At 32.1% G+C, this 17,813-nt stretch overlaps 7 protein-coding genes and 3 pseudogenes across 10 annotated transcripts, besides 2 other annotated features; 6 read left to right on the top strand and 4 right to left on the bottom strand.

Annotated features, from left to right (window-relative positions):
- Nucleotides 1-12,050: part of a mobile genetic element that runs on past the window's edge.
- On the top strand, nucleotides 2,285-2,662 carry TVAGG3_0395230 (DNA/RNA polymerases family; the record flags this gene model as incomplete). Its single annotated transcript, XM_051232450.1, has 1 exon — nucleotides 2,285-2,662. A coding segment is annotated over one exon (378 nt), but the record flags the coding sequence as incomplete, so codon positions are not given.
- TVAGG3_0395240 (His-Me finger endonucleases family) lies at nucleotides 2,707-3,290 on the top strand (the record flags this gene model as incomplete). Its single annotated transcript, XM_051232451.1, has 1 exon — nucleotides 2,707-3,290. A coding segment is annotated over one exon (584 nt), but the record flags the coding sequence as incomplete, so codon positions are not given.
- Nucleotides 3,316-4,176, top strand: TVAGG3_0395250 (uncharacterized protein; the record flags this gene model as incomplete). Its single annotated transcript, XM_051232452.1, has 1 exon — nucleotides 3,316-4,176. The coding sequence occupies one exon, from the start codon at nucleotides 3,316-3,318 to the stop codon at nucleotides 4,174-4,176; it is 861 nt and encodes a 286-aa protein (XP_051102182.1).
- Nucleotides 4,291-4,665, bottom strand: TVAGG3_0395260 (uncharacterized protein; the record flags this gene model as incomplete). The annotated part of the gene is made up of 1 exon (XM_051232453.1): nucleotides 4,291-4,665. One exon carries the CDS (start codon nucleotides 4,663-4,665, stop codon nucleotides 4,291-4,293), a length of 375 nt encoding a protein of 124 aa, XP_051102183.1.
- TVAGG3_0395270 (uncharacterized protein) lies at nucleotides 4,795-5,253 on the top strand (the record flags this gene model as incomplete). The annotated part of the gene is made up of 1 exon (XM_051232454.1): nucleotides 4,795-5,253. The coding sequence occupies one exon, from the start codon at nucleotides 4,795-4,797 to the stop codon at nucleotides 5,251-5,253; it is 459 nt and encodes a 152-aa protein (XP_051102184.1).
- TVAGG3_0395280 (organellar and viral DNA polymerase type B) lies at nucleotides 5,571-6,512 on the top strand (the record flags this gene model as incomplete). The annotated part of the gene is made up of 1 exon (XM_051232455.1): nucleotides 5,571-6,512. One exon carries the CDS (start codon nucleotides 5,571-5,573, stop codon nucleotides 6,510-6,512), a length of 942 nt encoding a protein of 313 aa, XP_051102185.1.
- Nucleotides 6,759-7,628, bottom strand: TVAGG3_0395290 (annotated as a pseudogene). The gene has a single exon. A coding segment is annotated over exon 1 (870 nt).
- Nucleotides 7,665-8,121, top strand: TVAGG3_0395300 (annotated as a pseudogene). Its single transcript has one exon. A coding segment is annotated over exon 1 (457 nt).
- TVAGG3_0395310 lies at nucleotides 9,861-10,541 on the bottom strand (annotated as a pseudogene). Its single transcript has one exon. A coding segment is annotated over exon 1 (681 nt).
- On the bottom strand, nucleotides 10,621-11,196 carry TVAGG3_0395320 (protein of unknown function, DUF4106 family; the record flags this gene model as incomplete). The annotated part of the gene is made up of 1 exon (XM_051232456.1): nucleotides 10,621-11,196. The coding sequence occupies one exon, from the start codon at nucleotides 11,194-11,196 to the stop codon at nucleotides 10,621-10,623; it is 576 nt and encodes a 191-aa protein (XP_051102186.1).
- A 668-nt stretch (nucleotides 12,051-12,718) lies between the features above and the next one.
- Nucleotides 12,719-12,931: a mobile genetic element.
- Nucleotides 12,932-17,813: the final 4,882 nt, after the last annotated feature.

A 17,813-nucleotide genomic window follows, 5' to 3' on the forward strand; every position in this document is an offset into this window, starting at 1 on the left:
CAATAATAGAAAGTGCCAGGTCTGGAAATACAAACCAGAACTATAAAGTCACTTTTCATAGAAATGGAACGGCTAGTATCTCAAAAAAGAAACAGACTCTCACAAATAAAATATTGAAGTCTGAAGGAGCTTTCGAGACAACAGATGGAAAAGTTTACTTCACTGACCAACAGTTCATTATAGAACATCTCATTGACTTAGAGTCGAAATATTCTAAACTTTACAACAAACACAAAAAGTTGAAAGGAAAACAAAAACAAATAGCATATGATATTTATGAAGATGTTGACGACACAACTGTTCCTGCAAGTGAAGTAAAGTCAGAGGAACCGAAAAGTGACGAAAAACCGATAGAAGAAGAAAAACCAAAAACTGAAGATAAACCAAAACCAAAGTTTAGTTTCCAAACTAAACCAAGTCAACCTTCATTAGCTGGTATGGGTTGGCGTCAAAGACTTATGGCAGCAGGCGGTTATGTAAAGTAAAGAAAAAAATTTTATTTTTATAAAAATGCCCCCATATAGAATGGACAGAAAGTCTGCTAGAATAAAAGCAGAGTTACAAAGATATGGTTGGAGAGTTTCGAAGAAGTTTAAATATAGGAAGGGAAAGCCAATAAAAGTCTATGACAAATTGCAGGTCTTACCTACGAATTAGATTTGGAAACAGCACGTGCCAATTATCCAAACAGACTAGAGAGGTTAGAAGAAGAACGTCTTATGGACATGCCTTTCGATGTTAGTGAACCTCAAGTTGAAGGACACGACGGCTTTGCCAGATTCTACTGGAAACATGACGAACAATTGCATCCTTTGAGAAGGAAAAAAGGAAAAGGTGAAGACGCACATGCTCCCATGGAAAGAACAAGATATGCATATGAAAAGTATCGTGAAGTTAGAAGTCAAATTACATCTGGTCGAACCTTTACAGTAAACTTTGACGAAGGAAAGAACAAAGAAGGCTTCATGGGAGTACTTGCTGCAATTCAAGACGGAAATAAGAAAGGACACAATCTCAGATTGACCATAACAGATTTGGATGGTCACATTTACTATGCACATGGCAATGAACAAATAGCCGCAAAACTTCTTGACGCTTTCAAGACTACAAAGAGAGAACAAATGGTTGACTCCGACTCAGACATTTTGAATGCAATTGAAGGAATTGCAAGTGTCAAGTTCGAATGGTACCAACCTAACCCTCAAGCAGTCAGACAACATGCTGGATACTTCCCCTTCATAAATAAGTCTGACATTGACTTGACAAGGTATGGAATTTACAATTCAATTGAAACAATTGTCAATGAACCTTGTATTCTCACATGTCTCAGGAACTCTGGTCTTGTTACAGATGAGAAGATGAAGTATCTTGAGTCATGTGTGAAGACAAGGTACATTCTCAGAGGTCAATTGGCAAAAATTGCACCGTTGGCAAATGTCAATATCCGAGTCAACATACCTACAGCTAAAGGTTCTTCACATGACGACTATGTTGTTGACAAAGACTTACCATGGTTGAAGATTGTAATTGTCCACAACCACTTCATGTTGAACGAAAGTCTTACAAACCCATTCTTTGGTAAAAGTAAGTGCAACATTGTCAGAGCTGTAAACATTCTTTTCGAGAAAGGTTTGTTGGAATCAATTCCAGATGACAAGCTGACAGAAACTTTTGTACCAAAAGACGAAACAAACTTTTCATTGTTAGCAAGACCAAAAGTTGTTCCAGACAAAGTTCTAGTACAAAAGAAGTACACAGTTCCACAAGGGGTTGGATTGTTCGGATACCAACCTGAACCAGAAGAACTTCCAATGAGGTTGCAAGAACTTCAAGATGCTATAAACAAACTTCCATTGAGACATCCAATTGACGTCAAATTGTATTGGAGAGCATCTGAGTTAGGTCAGAAGGTTTTATATGAAACAGGTTGCTTCGACGATGTTTATGAGATAACAGGAGAAGTTTCTCAGAAGATAAGAGACTCACTTGAATTTCCACAAACTGGACCAATTGGTTGCGACAAGTTCGACTCAGATGAAAAGATATACTATGTCGACCTTAACGCTGCATACATGAGGTTTGTCCAATATATTCCGACTGGAATTCCAAAACGAAGATGGTGAGTTCCCGGGAAGGAACTATACAGTTGGAAAAGTCATACAAACTGTATGATATTAGGAAAGCTTCAAACCCCAAACTTGCAATGACACTCAAATTGCTTATGAATTCGACATGGGGATATTCCATTAAGAAACCTCAAGAGATGAAGAGTAAACATTATGAGAAGGTCGACAACTTTGTTGAAAGGTTTTCTCCTTTTGTTTTGAAGTACGAATTCACTCAAGGTCAAAGTGGCTTAGTAACCACATTAAAACCTATTGTCGAACATTGGTCTTACCCTCAGTTCGCAAAGGCAGTCCTTGACAACTACAACAAATTCTTCTCCGAAGTCAAATCCAAAGTGAAGGTTTACTATGAGAACATTGACGCACTCATGACGAACGAAGAAGGCTATAACAAACTCATTGAAATGGGTTTAGTCGGTGAAAAGATGGGCTGTTTTAAGCTAGATAAGGTATTTTCCGAAGTTCATGTAATATCGAAAAGGAAATATTGGGGCATACTTGAAGACGGCACAGAAATAAAACATTGCATGAAATAAAAAATTTATTTTTTAAAAAGTGACATTTTTTAATTTTATTTGAAATGTACGCTGAGTTTGTTGGAGAAGACCGTTGGGAAACTTGTTTGTTAGATGAGAAATATGAAATTCACTGTTGTGAGTCATTTGAAGTCAGAAACAAAAAGACAAAAAGAGTTTTAAGCGAATGGGAGCGAAATGACGGATATGCTATTATGAAGATGGGTGGAAAACACTATCTTAAACATGTTGTCATTGCAACTCATTTTATACTGAATCCTAACAATTTACCTTTTGTAGACCATATAAACCATATAAGAAACGACAATAGACTTGAAAACTTACGTTGGGTCACTCGTTCTGAAAACAATAAGAACAAAGGCAAATTTGGAGATATTGTATTCGAATTTGTCGACGAACTAGAAGATGAAACAATTGAAATTACAGACTATGGCAAGCATACGTTTGAGTTTTACTACTATAGCGAAGAACAAGACTCTTTCTACTTTTATACCGGCGTAAACTATAGGAAATTACAAGTATATTTTACTAAGGCGGGCTATGCTTATGTAAACACTAGAGATACAGATGGAAAATACGTTCAAATACTTCTTAACAAATTCAAGAACTATATGGCATACCATTTTAAAACAATATATTTTTACATATATTAAATGCTTCAGGTTGAAAAACAAAGAACAAAAGTAGCAGATACAAAACCGTTAGACTATATCTTTACAAATGCTGGTAGGACTATTTCAGATGAAGAAATTTCATCCCGAGCATACAGGTTTGACTATCCAATTCGTTGGCTTCAAAGTCCTTCAGATGCAAAGGCAATAGGATTTAGAAGAGTTTTGTTTTCAAATAGAGCTAACGCATTTATGTTCGCAGTATATTTTCATGGGCAGTATGAAGGTCCTGATGGTCTAATAGACAAATTTGACGAAATGAGAATCTTTACAGTTCGTTCAGACGAAAGTCTTGAGAAAACTCTAGATAACTTTCAAACTCAAATGAACAAATATTATTGGGAATTTCAAGAAAAATACGACTCTTTACTAAATGGAACATACTATCTGAAACTAGAATATGACAAGATGAACTCCACCGTTTCATTTCAAAAGATTGAAATTAACCCTTCAAGAGATACAGAGTTTTTATTTTGGGAAGTAGACAAACGTTCTTGGGCACAATTTCTTCGGTTACTAAACCAGAACGAACCATTACCACCAGATGGTCCATTTAAATTTATACTTCCATCAGCAGATTTGATGGTTTATAGAAACGTGTTTGACCCTCAAAATGTTATGTGTCATGCAAGTTTCAGTTCAAGCAACAATAGTTTTCTATGTATTGGTAAGGACCTTTATGACTTTGCTTCTAAATTCTACGAACCACCTAGTAACAGTTTCTCTGACTTTCAAGTTTGGTTCACAACAAATGGTGTGCAACATATTATTCCATTGCACTATGACTTTTATCTCGAATTGTCTTTCATATATAACTACGGAAAAGTGCTGAAAAAGTATTGAATGTGAAGATATTAGAAAATAACATTTTTTCTAACATCGTAGAAAACTCATGAAAACAATTTATTTTTGACACTTTCACAAAAAACATTAAAAAAGTGAGTTAAAATGAGATGTTTACTGAACTGGCTGAATGTCGCCTTCTGTAGTTATAAAGAATGGTTGACCAGAGAAGTGAAGGAGAGACTGAATTGCCAATTTCATATGGAGTAGGGGGTTCTCCTTGTTTGGTATTTTTATCCAAGGACGTTTGTTTAGGAACTTAACAAGAGCTTCTCTTTTGGCGTCCTTTATGCCATCGTAGGCTGTCCCGTCTGGTATTTGAATTGGAATTCCAGTCGAAGTCTCGAGCTGAAGTGTAGACCTTCCAGAAATAGTGATGAACTTGACCTTGGGCTTCATTACCTTGCGCAAGTAGTCTTTTACGCAGTCGTTAAGTTCAATGAGGTAAATTGCCTCGTCAAGTCTTTCTTGCATTCCAAGTTCTTCCATCCGACAGGAAAATATTTTCCCGACAAAGGGAAAATTTTTTCCTTCCGACAGGAAGAACTCTTCCAGTTGTCCGTCCGTAAACCATTCAAATTTTCGAAAATTGAGAACTTTTTGGTCGAACTTCAGAAAATGTTTTTCCTTCCGATAGAAAAAGTTTTTCCTTCCGACAGAAAAAGTTCTTCCATCCGACAGGAAAAATTTTTCCTTCCGACAGGACACAAACGGATGACTGACGTTCCTCTTCCTGAATGCCTTCCAAAGCCAGAAGAACCGAAAGCTGCAGAACCACAACAGTCTCCTCAGCAACCTCAGTTCCAGCAAGTACCTCCGAATTACTACCAATTTCCACCTCAAGGTTACTACCCACCACAAGGCTTCCCGAACTACCCTCCTCAGCCTATGCCTTACTTCCCCAACCCTTGGTTGTTCCAGCAAGCTCCACCCCAGCAATTCCAATTCCAATCTCAATCGAAGAGAGACCAAGACTTCGAAGAAGGTCTGAACCGCTTACGCAAAGAGTATGCTACAGCTCCAATTGAGAGAAAGTTGTTCCCGGACCAAAAAATAATGTTTAGGGTAGAAGGTTAGATCTAACCCGATATCTACCCTCATTTCTAACCCGATATCTAACCCGATTTCTACCCTCAGCCGCTAAGCGGCGAGACCCAAAGGTCTTGAATTTTCATGAATTTTATATATTAATGTTTTCGTTAAGCCACTTTGTGCCGTCAGTCAGTCAGTCAGTCAATGAAATTTACACCAAAAATAATGTTTAGGGTAGATGGTTAGATCTAACCCGATTTCTAACCCGATTTCTACCCTCATGAATTTTCATGAATTTCCTTAAGATAGAAAAAATAAAGTTAGTTTTATTTTTATTTATTTTTTTATTTTGTATAAAAGATATGATTTCAACAATCGGCACAACAACAATTCAAACAACAACAGCACCAAACTCGTTAGTCATGAATCCAACATCTATGTTAGTAGAGATGAAAAACTTCATTCCTTCTTCATTTACTTTCGAAACAGAAATACAAAAAATTAAGCAGGAACTTTTAACAAGTAATTTAGACTGTACCGCACAGGATGAAGAAAATGAAGAATATCTTTATGACATGCAGGACATTATTGATCATTTACCCAAATTGCCTGAAATCCAACAACAAAAACTCACTATTCATGAATTCGATGAAATAGAAGTGAAACCAACTGACTCAGTAGAAATAAAGAAGTTCATACGAAAGGTAAACTATGAGTTTCTAGGATATCATTGCAACCATAAAGTTATGGACAAAGATTGCGACATGGTATATAAGAACATCTCTGACATATATAAATCGGGGGAGTTTAAGACATACGACAACTTTGTTTCATTAGTTGCAAAATGTGTATGGCAGATAAGAAATAAAGATAGAAGAGGTAAAGTATGGAATGAACAGATAAAACCAGCAGCCTTTGAGTTAAAGAAAACCATTGACGCCTTGGTTGTTCTAGCTGGTTTTATTTCAATGTATAACGCAAAAATGAATCCGCAATGTTCAAAATGTAAAGCAGCAATGAGGAAATATAACTACTCCGTCAAAGAGATAGAACGTATGAGAAACGACTATGCAGACTTAAAGAAAGAAGCAGAGAAGCCGGTAGAAAATAAAATGGGCATGCTGTCATTTCTGAACAAAAACTATCCAACTGCTGACGATTTCCTTCTATCTGACGTCAAGAAGAAGTATAAAGAAACGTTCGGTATCGTTAAAATTTTTTATATCCTCAGCGAAGAAATAGAAGCTACAAAACTGTTTAGAATCTCACGAATTCATAACGTTTACCATGTAAAACGTTTATAAATAATGAGGGTAGAAATGAGGTTAGATATCGGGTTAGATCTAACCATCTACCCTAAACATTATTTTTGGTGTAAATTTCATTGACTGACTGACTGACTGACGGCACAAAGTGGCTTAACGAAAACATTAATATATAAAATTCATGAAAATTCATGAGGGTAGAAATGAGGTTAGAAATCGGGTTAGATATACCCATCTACCCTAAAAATATATTTTTATTGAATTCAGCACAAAAATAATGAATTTTCAAGCTTGACTTTTTACAATTTGAACTTTGTTTGCGTAGATATGAATTCTGAAAGAAGTATGAGGGTCTTGTATGACTTTGTACTTCTCCCATAGTTCATGTCTGTCAAACTTACCTGCCATGGACTCTTTCATAAGTTCCATGAAATCGTCTTCGGACAATCCGGGGAAAAGTATTATGTCAGTAAGTATTCTTTTAACATCCTTACTTAAACTCTTTGCTGTCTGTACACATATTACGACTGAAATGTTAAAGTGCCTAAGTTTCTTAAGAATTCGACACATGTCTTGTTCTCTATTCTTTAACAAAGGATGAGAGGCGAAATCATCTAAGATAAGAAGACATCTATGAGGGTAAGTCTTCCAATCGTAAGATTGCAATTTCTTCGAAATGTATTCTATCTCTTTCTGTTTGTTTTCTGAAGTGGTGTTTGTCTAATATTTCTCTGCATTTCCTCATTAGGTTCTTTAAACTTAGAATTTATATACTCATTTATAGCATTATACTTCAAAACTCTTCTTTGGTACTTCTTTATCCAATCTAACAACTCAGTATCCTTTATACATACTAACTTAGACTTCTTTATAATATCTTTGAACGAATTGACGGTTTGGTCAAATTGACCAGAAGTACTACAAATGACTACTAACTCATAGAATGGGTTCTTCTCATCTAGTTCTTGTTGTTGTGCAGCCATTTTAAGATAAGTGAAAGTCTTACCAGACCCAGGTGGTGCAATTAGACCTGTTATACCATTCTGAGCAAATAAGAACTTGTCATGTATAGGCTTTATCTGAGCATTTTCTAATTCCTATTTAAAACATTCTCAAATTTCTTGTCAATGTCAGCAAACTTTTTTTTCTAAACATATTTTTAGAAAAATTAAAATTTTTATCTTTTAGAAAATGTCTAGCGATTTCGCTATCTATATTCGAGACAAACTTTTTGACAGCAAAACATCTGTCGACCATAAAATCTTACATAGTGTAAACAAGAAAGGTGAATTTGTTTCTAAAGTTCTGTTTTCTGGGAATATGACAAGAACCATAAAAACATTAACAAAGAGCAGTCTTAAAATTTGTCAATGACAGACTTGTTGACAAAGATGACGCCGATTGGAAAGATGAAAGTCCAACAAAAGTTCTTAGAATGCAAAGAAGACACATGCGCTGTTCTTGAAGATGAAATAGAAAACAGAATAGATGAGCTATTAAAGGACAAAGAACTTTTACATAGATATGGTTCTGAGAAATTTGACATATCTCCACCAGAGAAGAAGAAGAAAGAAAAGAAAGAGAAAAAAAGTAGAAGAGAAGAAAGAACCTGAACCAGTTCCAGAGAAAAAAGAAATTTGACATGTAAAAATAAAATTTTATTTTTAGAACATTTCTGGGTCAATGTCAATGTTCTCTTCCTCTTTAGGAGTAAACACTGGCTTAGACTCTAAAATCTTTTCCCAATTTACCTTGAACTTCTACAACTTTAGACTCATAATATTCATAGTCGTCTGTCTTCTTTGGTTCATAAGGTATAACAAGTTTGTATGCTTTGCCTTCTTAAGGTTTGAGAACCTTCTGTCAAAACTTTCTTTGACTGTTAACAAACCTTCATATGTCTAAGTCTTCAAAATTTCGCACCATTTTTAGTCACAATAGCAAACTTAACTGGTTCGATGTTCCAAACTTTGGCTGAATGAAGACTTTTGCAAAATGGTAGAAGTAAACATTCAAATATGTGAATGGGTCTAAGTTTCTTTAAGTCCTGACATGTAACTTGTTTACTGAAATATATTTCGTCATCTTTTCTATCGGATAAAAAATATTTTTTTTTTAAATTTACTCAGAAAAATTTTCTTTGTATATACACCATTCTGTACGTCTAAAAGACTTTTTGACATTTGCCAAGAATGTTCGTTTAGACGCTGGCATATAACCATACTCTTGACAATATTGTTTATATTCATCATATAAAGACTTTTCATCTAAACACTCAAAGTCGCTTTCTTCTATGAACAGTTCATATACACTCTTGTTTGCTTCTAACAATGTTTGTCTCTCTTCGGTATGTGGAATTTGTCTTGGATTGAACTTAGAAATATCTAATGTCATGAAATATGAGAACAAGTGGTTGTAAAAGTCATATGTCAAAGTTTCTGCTAAGTCGTAAAATTACTGTATCTTGCATATGAGAATCTGACGTTCTGACAACTACATATCTTTCTGTCAGAACTTTCTAACTTCATCGGAACAGCATTGTTTTGAAACCATAATGAAGTTTGCAACATTCTCACAAACTCTTTGGTCTTTATACTTTCTTTCAACAACTCCAACTTTGTCTGTTATAAGACTCTTCAAAGCATCTGAGTTCAAAACTTTGTTGTATCTATACTTTGAAGTTCATTGCAAACTATAAGTTTCATATTCTCTATTGAGGAGTTAAACTTGCCACAGATGTTTTCTAAGTTTGTCATATTAGGGTTCGAATAACCTTCTAACAGTTTGCATAAGATATCTGTAAAGAATGTGTTCTTACCTGTTTCCCTTGTTTTCCAATTATAATGAGAGCAGTTTCATTTTTTAGCACTTGGATGTTGTAAGATGTTTGCAAACCAACATAAGATATACTCATAAACCTTTTCGTTTCCATTGCATATAATTTCTTTGACATGGTCTAACCAAGCTTCTATAATATTTTCTTCCATTCTACTTGTTCATATTTATATCCAGTGAAGATAGAATAGAAGTTTGGAGAAGGTGTATAAAACTTTATACCACGAACTGAAAATCTTCAAGTTTTGACAATAAGAATATCCCAAGCATCTAACATCTTCATGCCAACTTGTACGACTTTTTATTTTCTTAAAGTTTCTGTCTACATTCTTGTTCTGAACTATTGTTGCTCTTGGTTTGTTAAAGACAACATCCCATTCTTTCATGACATAACATTCTGGGGCAGAGTCAACATAAATGACTAAACGTTTCAAATTCTCGACTGCTTTGTTATAGTCTCTAAATGGACACATATTTCTGAATGCTTGGAAGTCATAAAATCTGAAACATCTATTCTGTACATTTTTATAAAAAAAAAAAAATATTATTTTTTTATTCTTGACTTTGTTGTTCCATTTGTTGCATTTGTTGTTCTTGAGCTATTTGTTGTTGAAGTTGTTCTTGTAATACAATACTTTCACCAGTTGCATCTTCCAATTCGAAACTTTCTGCCGTCATTGACAAATACATAGGACATAAAAGTTTACAGGAACAAAGTTTGCGTCAACTAATGTCAACGTTATACTTGCCAAAGTGTTTTGAGTTCACTAAGGTTGAAAATTCTGCATTCGAATGAACAATAGGCAAACCAGCAGAGAAAGTATTGTTTATACGCATAAGTATCTTTTGGTCATAATAGTTTCTGTCGACATTCGAATAACACTTTGAACCTAAGTTTGAAACAATATATAAGATTGGTGTGCTTAATGTCAATGGAATAGACATTCCTTGTATGACACCTTTTCCTGTTATAGGAAACTGTTGGTAGTAAAAACCAGAAATAAGTTTTGTATTATAGCTCATATCGTTTATAGTAAACTCAGTCGGACATCCAAACATAATGAAACCTGCTCTAGTTGCAGCACATGTTACACCCGTACTTAAAGTATTAAATAAGTCAACAAAACCTGTTGGTGGTATATCTGAGTAAGTATCTTCAAAGGAGTATTTTTTACCATTCACAACAATAAAGTCTTCTGGTGTCAAAAGAGCAAAACAGGCTTTAGTCGTCATTGTGTTTAAGGTTAGTTTACAATATCGTCCTTGAGGACTTTGTAAGTTTGTTGTTATAGAATTATATGACTCAGGGTTTTTAGTCGTAATAGTATAAACCATTATGTCTTCTGCCATTTACGTAGCAAATAAATTTTAATGAAATGTTGTGGTCGTCAAATATTTTTATAACGTCTGGGAAACTATATTTTAAGTTCAACGTTTCACCTCCTTTCATAACGTATATCTTGTCAATGACATTATATGAAACACCACAGCAACCAATGTCGGGTTCTATTTCTTTGATGTTTATATCGTCTGCCTCTGTCAAAAGTTTCAATAGTTCTTTCAAAACTTCATGAGGTGCAATGACATATGAGTTCACTTTTACAGGGTTGTGTTCGACCAAGTTTAACATTATACTTAAAGCTTGACAAATCTTCTCCTGAGTTTGAAGTTTGTCTTTCAGTTGTTGGTAGTCATTTCGAAAATCTGCAACAGAACTTAAGTCTCTGTTAACTTCAGGATATGTTGGTTCTTTTACAGGAACAATTGTTATACCATCTTCGTCTTCGTATGGTTTCCCCACTTCAGCATCTCTGTCTTTGACATTGACAATAACACTTTGACTGTTTGTTTGAGTTGGTGAATTTAACTTCACATCTGCCACCGCCATTAAACCTTTTGAAACACTTACGCTTCTATTTTTCGGAAATGACATTTTACTTAGAATAAAAAGATGGACGTATTCGGATATCTTATTGAATTGAAGCAGAACAAAGTTTATACTCACAAACAATACAAATACATTGACAGAATAGTTCTTTACACAAACAATGGAAAATGTTATAGAATAGCAGTCTTTGCTGAACCTAAATATTTTCATAAAGCAAAGAAAGTTGGTATAACTGAAATGGTGAAAGTTCTTGAAGCAGACAAAAATATAACTTCAAAACTTACAGATATTTCTAAAGGAAAGTTTATAATACAATATTATGTCAAAACTGGCGTACTGTCAATATTTGACGGAGAGAAGTCAGTTCAAGAACAACTTACTGACCTGCTGCCAAAATCTGCTCGATGGAAGCTGTCGTTATGCCAATCTGAGGAGCCCCAGCAGGTTTCATCGAACGAATCTTCAAAAGAGCATCTTCCGTGAAAAGTGCTATTGGTTTTGTAAACTTCTTTGCTCTCAATTCATCTGGACCGTCTCTGTCACCAGTATATTGTATTTGAACTGTACCAACAGTTGAAATACCACCCATAAAGTCTTCTGAGTCAGCAAATGGAATGCCAAGCCAAAAGTTTGAACGGTCTCCATTTGTATATTGAGTTTTTTGACCTCCTGTATGAGTCCATACTTTCACATATGGCATAATAGAACTTTGCATTTCAGGGTTAATAGTTGTTGTGAAGTTGTTGTTAAAGTTCATAGCATCTAATGTCAAGTTGTATGACCTCATATCCTCAACTGTAGAATATTCTTCTCTTGGATAATATTTGCCATCTATGTTTATATGATATTTAATAAGGAAAACCGCAACCACTTTTTTAATCACGATTTAAATATATAAATCGCGATTTTGTAGAAAAATCGCGACTTTTTTAAAATCGCGTTTTTTAATGAATTGCGATTTTATTGTGGTCGCGATTTTTCTAAAAAATCGCGATTTTTATGGAAAATTGTGATCAAAATTAAACGCGATTTCTTTATCAATCGCGAACATAGAACAAATCGGAACCATGATTTTGGACCTCATTAAGCGAAAAGGTCGCAATTAAATTCAATAACAAAGCAATTCACAAAGATTTTTTGAATCTAGAATGGCTGTTTATCCATTTTAGACTGCTCACAATATGGTTTTTCTGCATACTTGCCGAAATCAGAGATCTAAAATCAAACAATCTCGATAACAAATACCTCAATCCCACTTTACTGGTCAAAATTCTTGAAGTCTTACTTTACTGCACTAGGCAAAATCGCAACCGAATTTTTAAATCTCGATCGCAAAGAAAAATTTCGATTTTTTATAAAATCGCGAACTTCTGAAAAATTGCGAACAGAAAAAAATCGCGATTGTTTTTGAAATCGCGTTTTATTAGAAGTACGCGATTTTATAAAAAATCGAAATTAGATTAAAATATAGCGTCTAAAACCAAATTGCGAACAAGTTATGTATTGATTAAGAAAAATATATTTAAGATGAAGAATTGCTTGCTATGATGTACTGATTCATGATCAGTACATCATAGCAAGCAATTCTTTACATGAAGTTCGAAAACTTGGGTGCAATCAGATCTGATTGCACCCAAGTTTTCGAACTTTGTATAGGGAATTAAAGGGTGAGAGATATATAGTCTATCTATATATCTCTCACCCTTTAATTCCACCTCTGTAAGCGATAAAATTTTATCAAATATTTTATACTACGAGAAATTATGGCTTTGTTTCATAGACGTATTGAATTTACCGATTGTGTTAAAATGAGATCGCTTAATCTTTAAATTTATTAAGTTAATCAAATTTTTGATTAAACGCACCTGAGCTATGTTCCTTTATTGCAGCCATTAAACATTTGTCTGGCTCACAATTTGAGAGCACTTCACCTAAATAATGCTATAATGAAAATTGAATTAATAAAAATCGTTTCTTCAAATAATCTTCACAAATATATTATCATTATGTGAATTTTTACTTATAAAATTAAATACATATTTAGTTTCTAGTATTTTTTTTTCTATTGTCATTCAAAATATAGCTACAAAACGAAGAACCATAATTTTGATAAACACTAAATGATAATATGATTTATAATATAAATAAAATATTTTCAAGTCCAATAAATCAAAATTGATATTTTAAAAAAAAACTAATTAAGAATTCAGTGATAATTTTATCAAATATTACAAGACAATATGATTTATAAGCAGAATAAAATGTGAATTATATCAATATGACACTTTTAACCTTTTTTAATCCGAAAAATCCAAAATACAATTTATACATATATTTAAGCAATATAATTATATATGTGATGATAGATCTCCATGATCAGAGTTTCGAGTTTTATTGAGTATTCATTGGACATCAAAGTTGAATCAAAGCAGCAAAAGTGAAATTTTCCGAGGAAATTTTGATGTAGCGAATTTTTTGTGTGAGCATTAATAGATCGAAATCACAAGAGAATATAATACCTCGCTACATATACTATTATATTATCATGTGAAATAAGAATGTTGAATCAATATCAACTGAGATATAATAGTATATAAAAAGTATTTTTATCATAGCTAAAAAAGAGATTTTTCACATGACAAAATTCTCAATGGAGAAAAACCATCTATATCCTACATATAACGTATAACGCATTGTTTTATACTTAAACACTTCTCTATGGATATATCTTGCGTAACATATATCTATCAGACTCGCTCATTTATTAAGCTATTAATAAAAATAGTATTCCATGAAAATCGTTTTTCCATTATATTATCCGTGAAGTGCGGTGTAAACTTCACAATTCTCCGCTTCGGACGGAAAGAATTGTGTAGCCACACACACTTGTCATGCATAATTGTGTATTAAGCAAAACGAAAGCATTCACGATACAAATCTGTTAATTATGAATACTTTGATTTGACATTGAATATCTCATATCGAGATTTGAGATATCAAAAGCAAATTTTGATTTTTTATTATACAATTTATATTTGTAGTCTAATTATTATAGATATCATCAAAATATTGTGAAAGCACAATTTTTGGACCAGAAATTTTATAAAATATTCAATAGCTCAATTTTTCGAAAGTATTAGATAGCTATTATATTTGACATTGAATGCAAATATACTGTATGTGATTTTTATGAATATTTGTATTAGATAATTTGCGATCTGAAAAAAAAAATTGAATTTACTAATATTTGTTCTATTTATATAATATACTCGGGCATTATATTATGATTAGAATACAATTGCTAAAATCGAGTCTAATATTTTAGAATATTTTTTTAAGATATTTGGGATTGAGTATTCATACTATGTGATTTTCATAACCAATGAATGTGCCCTACAGTATAAGTAAAAATAAGAATAATTTTTTTCAATTTGATATCTTTTTTTAAAAAAGTGTGATTTTCACAAAAAAAGTGTTATAGTAGTAGGATTATAGTCCATACAATACTATTGTAATCTCTTTTCTCGAATTTAATTTTTCAATTAGCAATTCGAGAAAAAAATATTACTTAAAGGACGACTTATCACTCCGAAAAAGACCAAAATTAAGGACGTGATTTTTTTGAAAGTTCGCGATTTTTCAAAAAGTCGCAATTTTTTCCCGAATCGCGATTTTTTAAAAAAATCGAAATTTATCGTTCAAATCGCGATTTATTAATAAATCGCGAAAAAATTCTGTTCGCGATTTTTTAAAAATCGCGATTTAAGCTAAAAATCACAATTTATCATCAAAATCTAGATTTAAAAATTCGGTTGCGATTTTGCCTAATAAATAAAAAATCAAAATTAAAAGATGAAAATGAATTTTTAATTTTAATGAAATAATCAACTATGGCTGCAGGTATATTTAAGAAACTGTGGAATAGAGTAAAAAGAGGAGCGAGTAAAGTTTGGGAAACATTGAAGAAGGGGGCAAATTGGATATTTAAGAATAAAGAAGCAATTAGTGACATTGCTGAATCAATAACGCCAAAAGCTGCCCCAATAAGAGAAGTTTTAAATAAAGGAGAAAAAGTTTATCAAAGACTACAACCGATACTAAGATAAAAATAATTTTAAGCCGCTAAGCGGCGAGATGATCCATAGGATCTCATATTTATTTTTCCACTATCTACCTCCTATTTTATTAAGTATTCCTTCAGCTATTCCACCAACTGCGTTACCTGCTTGTGCTCCCATCGCCGGATTACCTGCTTTAGTACCTAATACTCCACCTATGATAGTTCCTGCCGTTTTCGCTACTGGTGCCAAAAAGTTTGCAACGGGTTTAATAATCTTTTTATAAACCCAACCCGCAGCTTTCTTAATTCCATCCCATAATTTTTAAAGAATCCTGCCGCCATTTCTGATTTAATATTAATTAAAAAAATATATTTCATCACTTATATTCTAATTTTTATTTAATGATAAATGAAACCGATTTTAAAAATAAATGAAACAGAGGAGGAAGAAATAAATGAAAGTGAAAATGTTCAACAAAAAATAAACGTTGTTAAACCAATTACTGAAATAAAAATTTTTTTATCTGTTGAAGAATTTAATGACTATTATGCTAACAATAAAAAATTATTTGAAGAATTGACAACGTGTAAATTGAATAAAATGTTTAAAGTTGATGGATTCAAAATTTCAAAAATAAAAGGAGTGGTTAGTTTGAAATCTATTCCTCAATCAAGAATCACCTCATTAATGAAAATAGATGATTTAACAAAAAGAATAGAAGAGATTGAAGAAAGAGTAAATCAGATAATTGATTTCATAAATTCAAATAATCATTAGTTTCTTAAAGTTCTATGTTGAACTCATCAAATTCTTCTTCATCATTACCATTACTTTAGCGAGTTTATTTACTCTTTCAACTTTATCTTTTGATAGTCTTTCGTTTAATTTTTTTTAAAGTTTATTTTTTACTCGTTTATTTCATTATGGTAGTGAATCTTTTATTCATGAAAATAATTATTTCTAATTTCTTTTACTCTCTCATACATACTAGATTTAAAGAATTCAGAACATTTCCCATAATCTCCTAAATGTTTTCTTATCTTATTGGTTTTCCATTCATTATATGAAACTGAATAAACTTTATCTTTATCTTTGCATCTTTCATCACTTCCAATATATTTATATCTCAGTTTTGATTTAGCATTTTCATATTCATTAACGTTTAATAATTCACAGTCTTCCTTTTTAAATATATGTTTTATGTATTCAGGATTAACAATTCTATAATATTACTTCCCTTTAAATCTTTGAATATAAACAGGAACACCATCCTCTAAAATTCGATAATCTATTTTATCTGGTTTTACTTGTTGGTCATTTATGTAAGAATAAAAAATAAATTATTTTAAAATTAATGTTAAAAAAAATGATATAAAATCGCTCGATATTGTATGAATTCTTACGTTTACAAAAAAAGTCACACAACCCATCCTATCCTACTACTGTTTTTTCAAAAAAATCCAGAGGTCGGAATAATAGTTATTGTTTACTAACATTGATGCCAGAATTTCTCTCGCATGCAAATTTTTTGTGGTTTGCATACTGTTGAATAAACCTTATTTTTTATAAAATTAGATTTTTTAATTTCTTCATATTAGATCTTTTTTAAAATATCGTTCAGTCAGGCTTTTATCCAAAAAAGGAATGACTCTACTCAAATATTTGAACAATTCCTGATGTTACATGTTCTTGAGTTATATCCTTTATAAAATTGAGAGGAAAATCAAAAAAATTGAATAGGGTTCATTCAATTTTCCTAATCTAATAACTTCATGAATGTTAATTTTGTATCCGTATAATCAATATGGTAGAATATCATTGGAATTTAAAAAATTGTGACGGATTGATATTTTGATTATGTACGATTTTGGCCTTAAATCAAATCTGATTATCGTGAAAAAAATTATTATTCATAAATATTATTAGAGTTAGTAGCTTATAAAAAATTAATATATATGGCAGAATATCAGATTCTAAATTTAAGTATATCAAAAGTTTTACGTGCACAAAAAATCTGACATGGTGAGGGCATCCTTAAATAGTAATTAGATTCAAAAATATCTTCTCATAAGTTCGCCTTTTAAAATTCAATTAGGTTTTTATATTTTGAAGTTTGGGATAGTTCGTAAATCATAAGTTTATTATTCAATAAAGATCAAAAATATTTTTCAATGTTTTTGTTACTTATTAAAAGCAAGGATATTGTGAATAAATTATTAAACAATGTCATGTGTTTTAAATCGTCTTTTAAGAGTTTTATTTACGACTATCTGATATTTATTGTCATCTTTTTGAATAACCTTCGATGTTGTATAAAATGCTATCTTTAATCGATAATTTTTTTTTCATCATTCTTGAATTAATCATTTCAAATTAATAATCTTCTATTTATGGTACCCGATGCAATTATTCTCAATTTTATACACAGAATTATTTCTGAATGTTGATATAATTATACACAGCAACTAGATCAATGATTTCTTCGATTTGTAAAAGAGTATATATGTGGATCTTCTGATATATATATATATTTCAAATTTTGCATTGATTCCTTCT

Source organism: Trichomonas vaginalis, chromosome V (assembly GCF_026262505.1).
Source record: "Trichomonas vaginalis G3 chromosome V, whole genome shotgun sequence".
Lineage (NCBI taxonomy): Eukaryota > Parabasalia > Trichomonadida > Trichomonadidae > Trichomonas > Trichomonas vaginalis.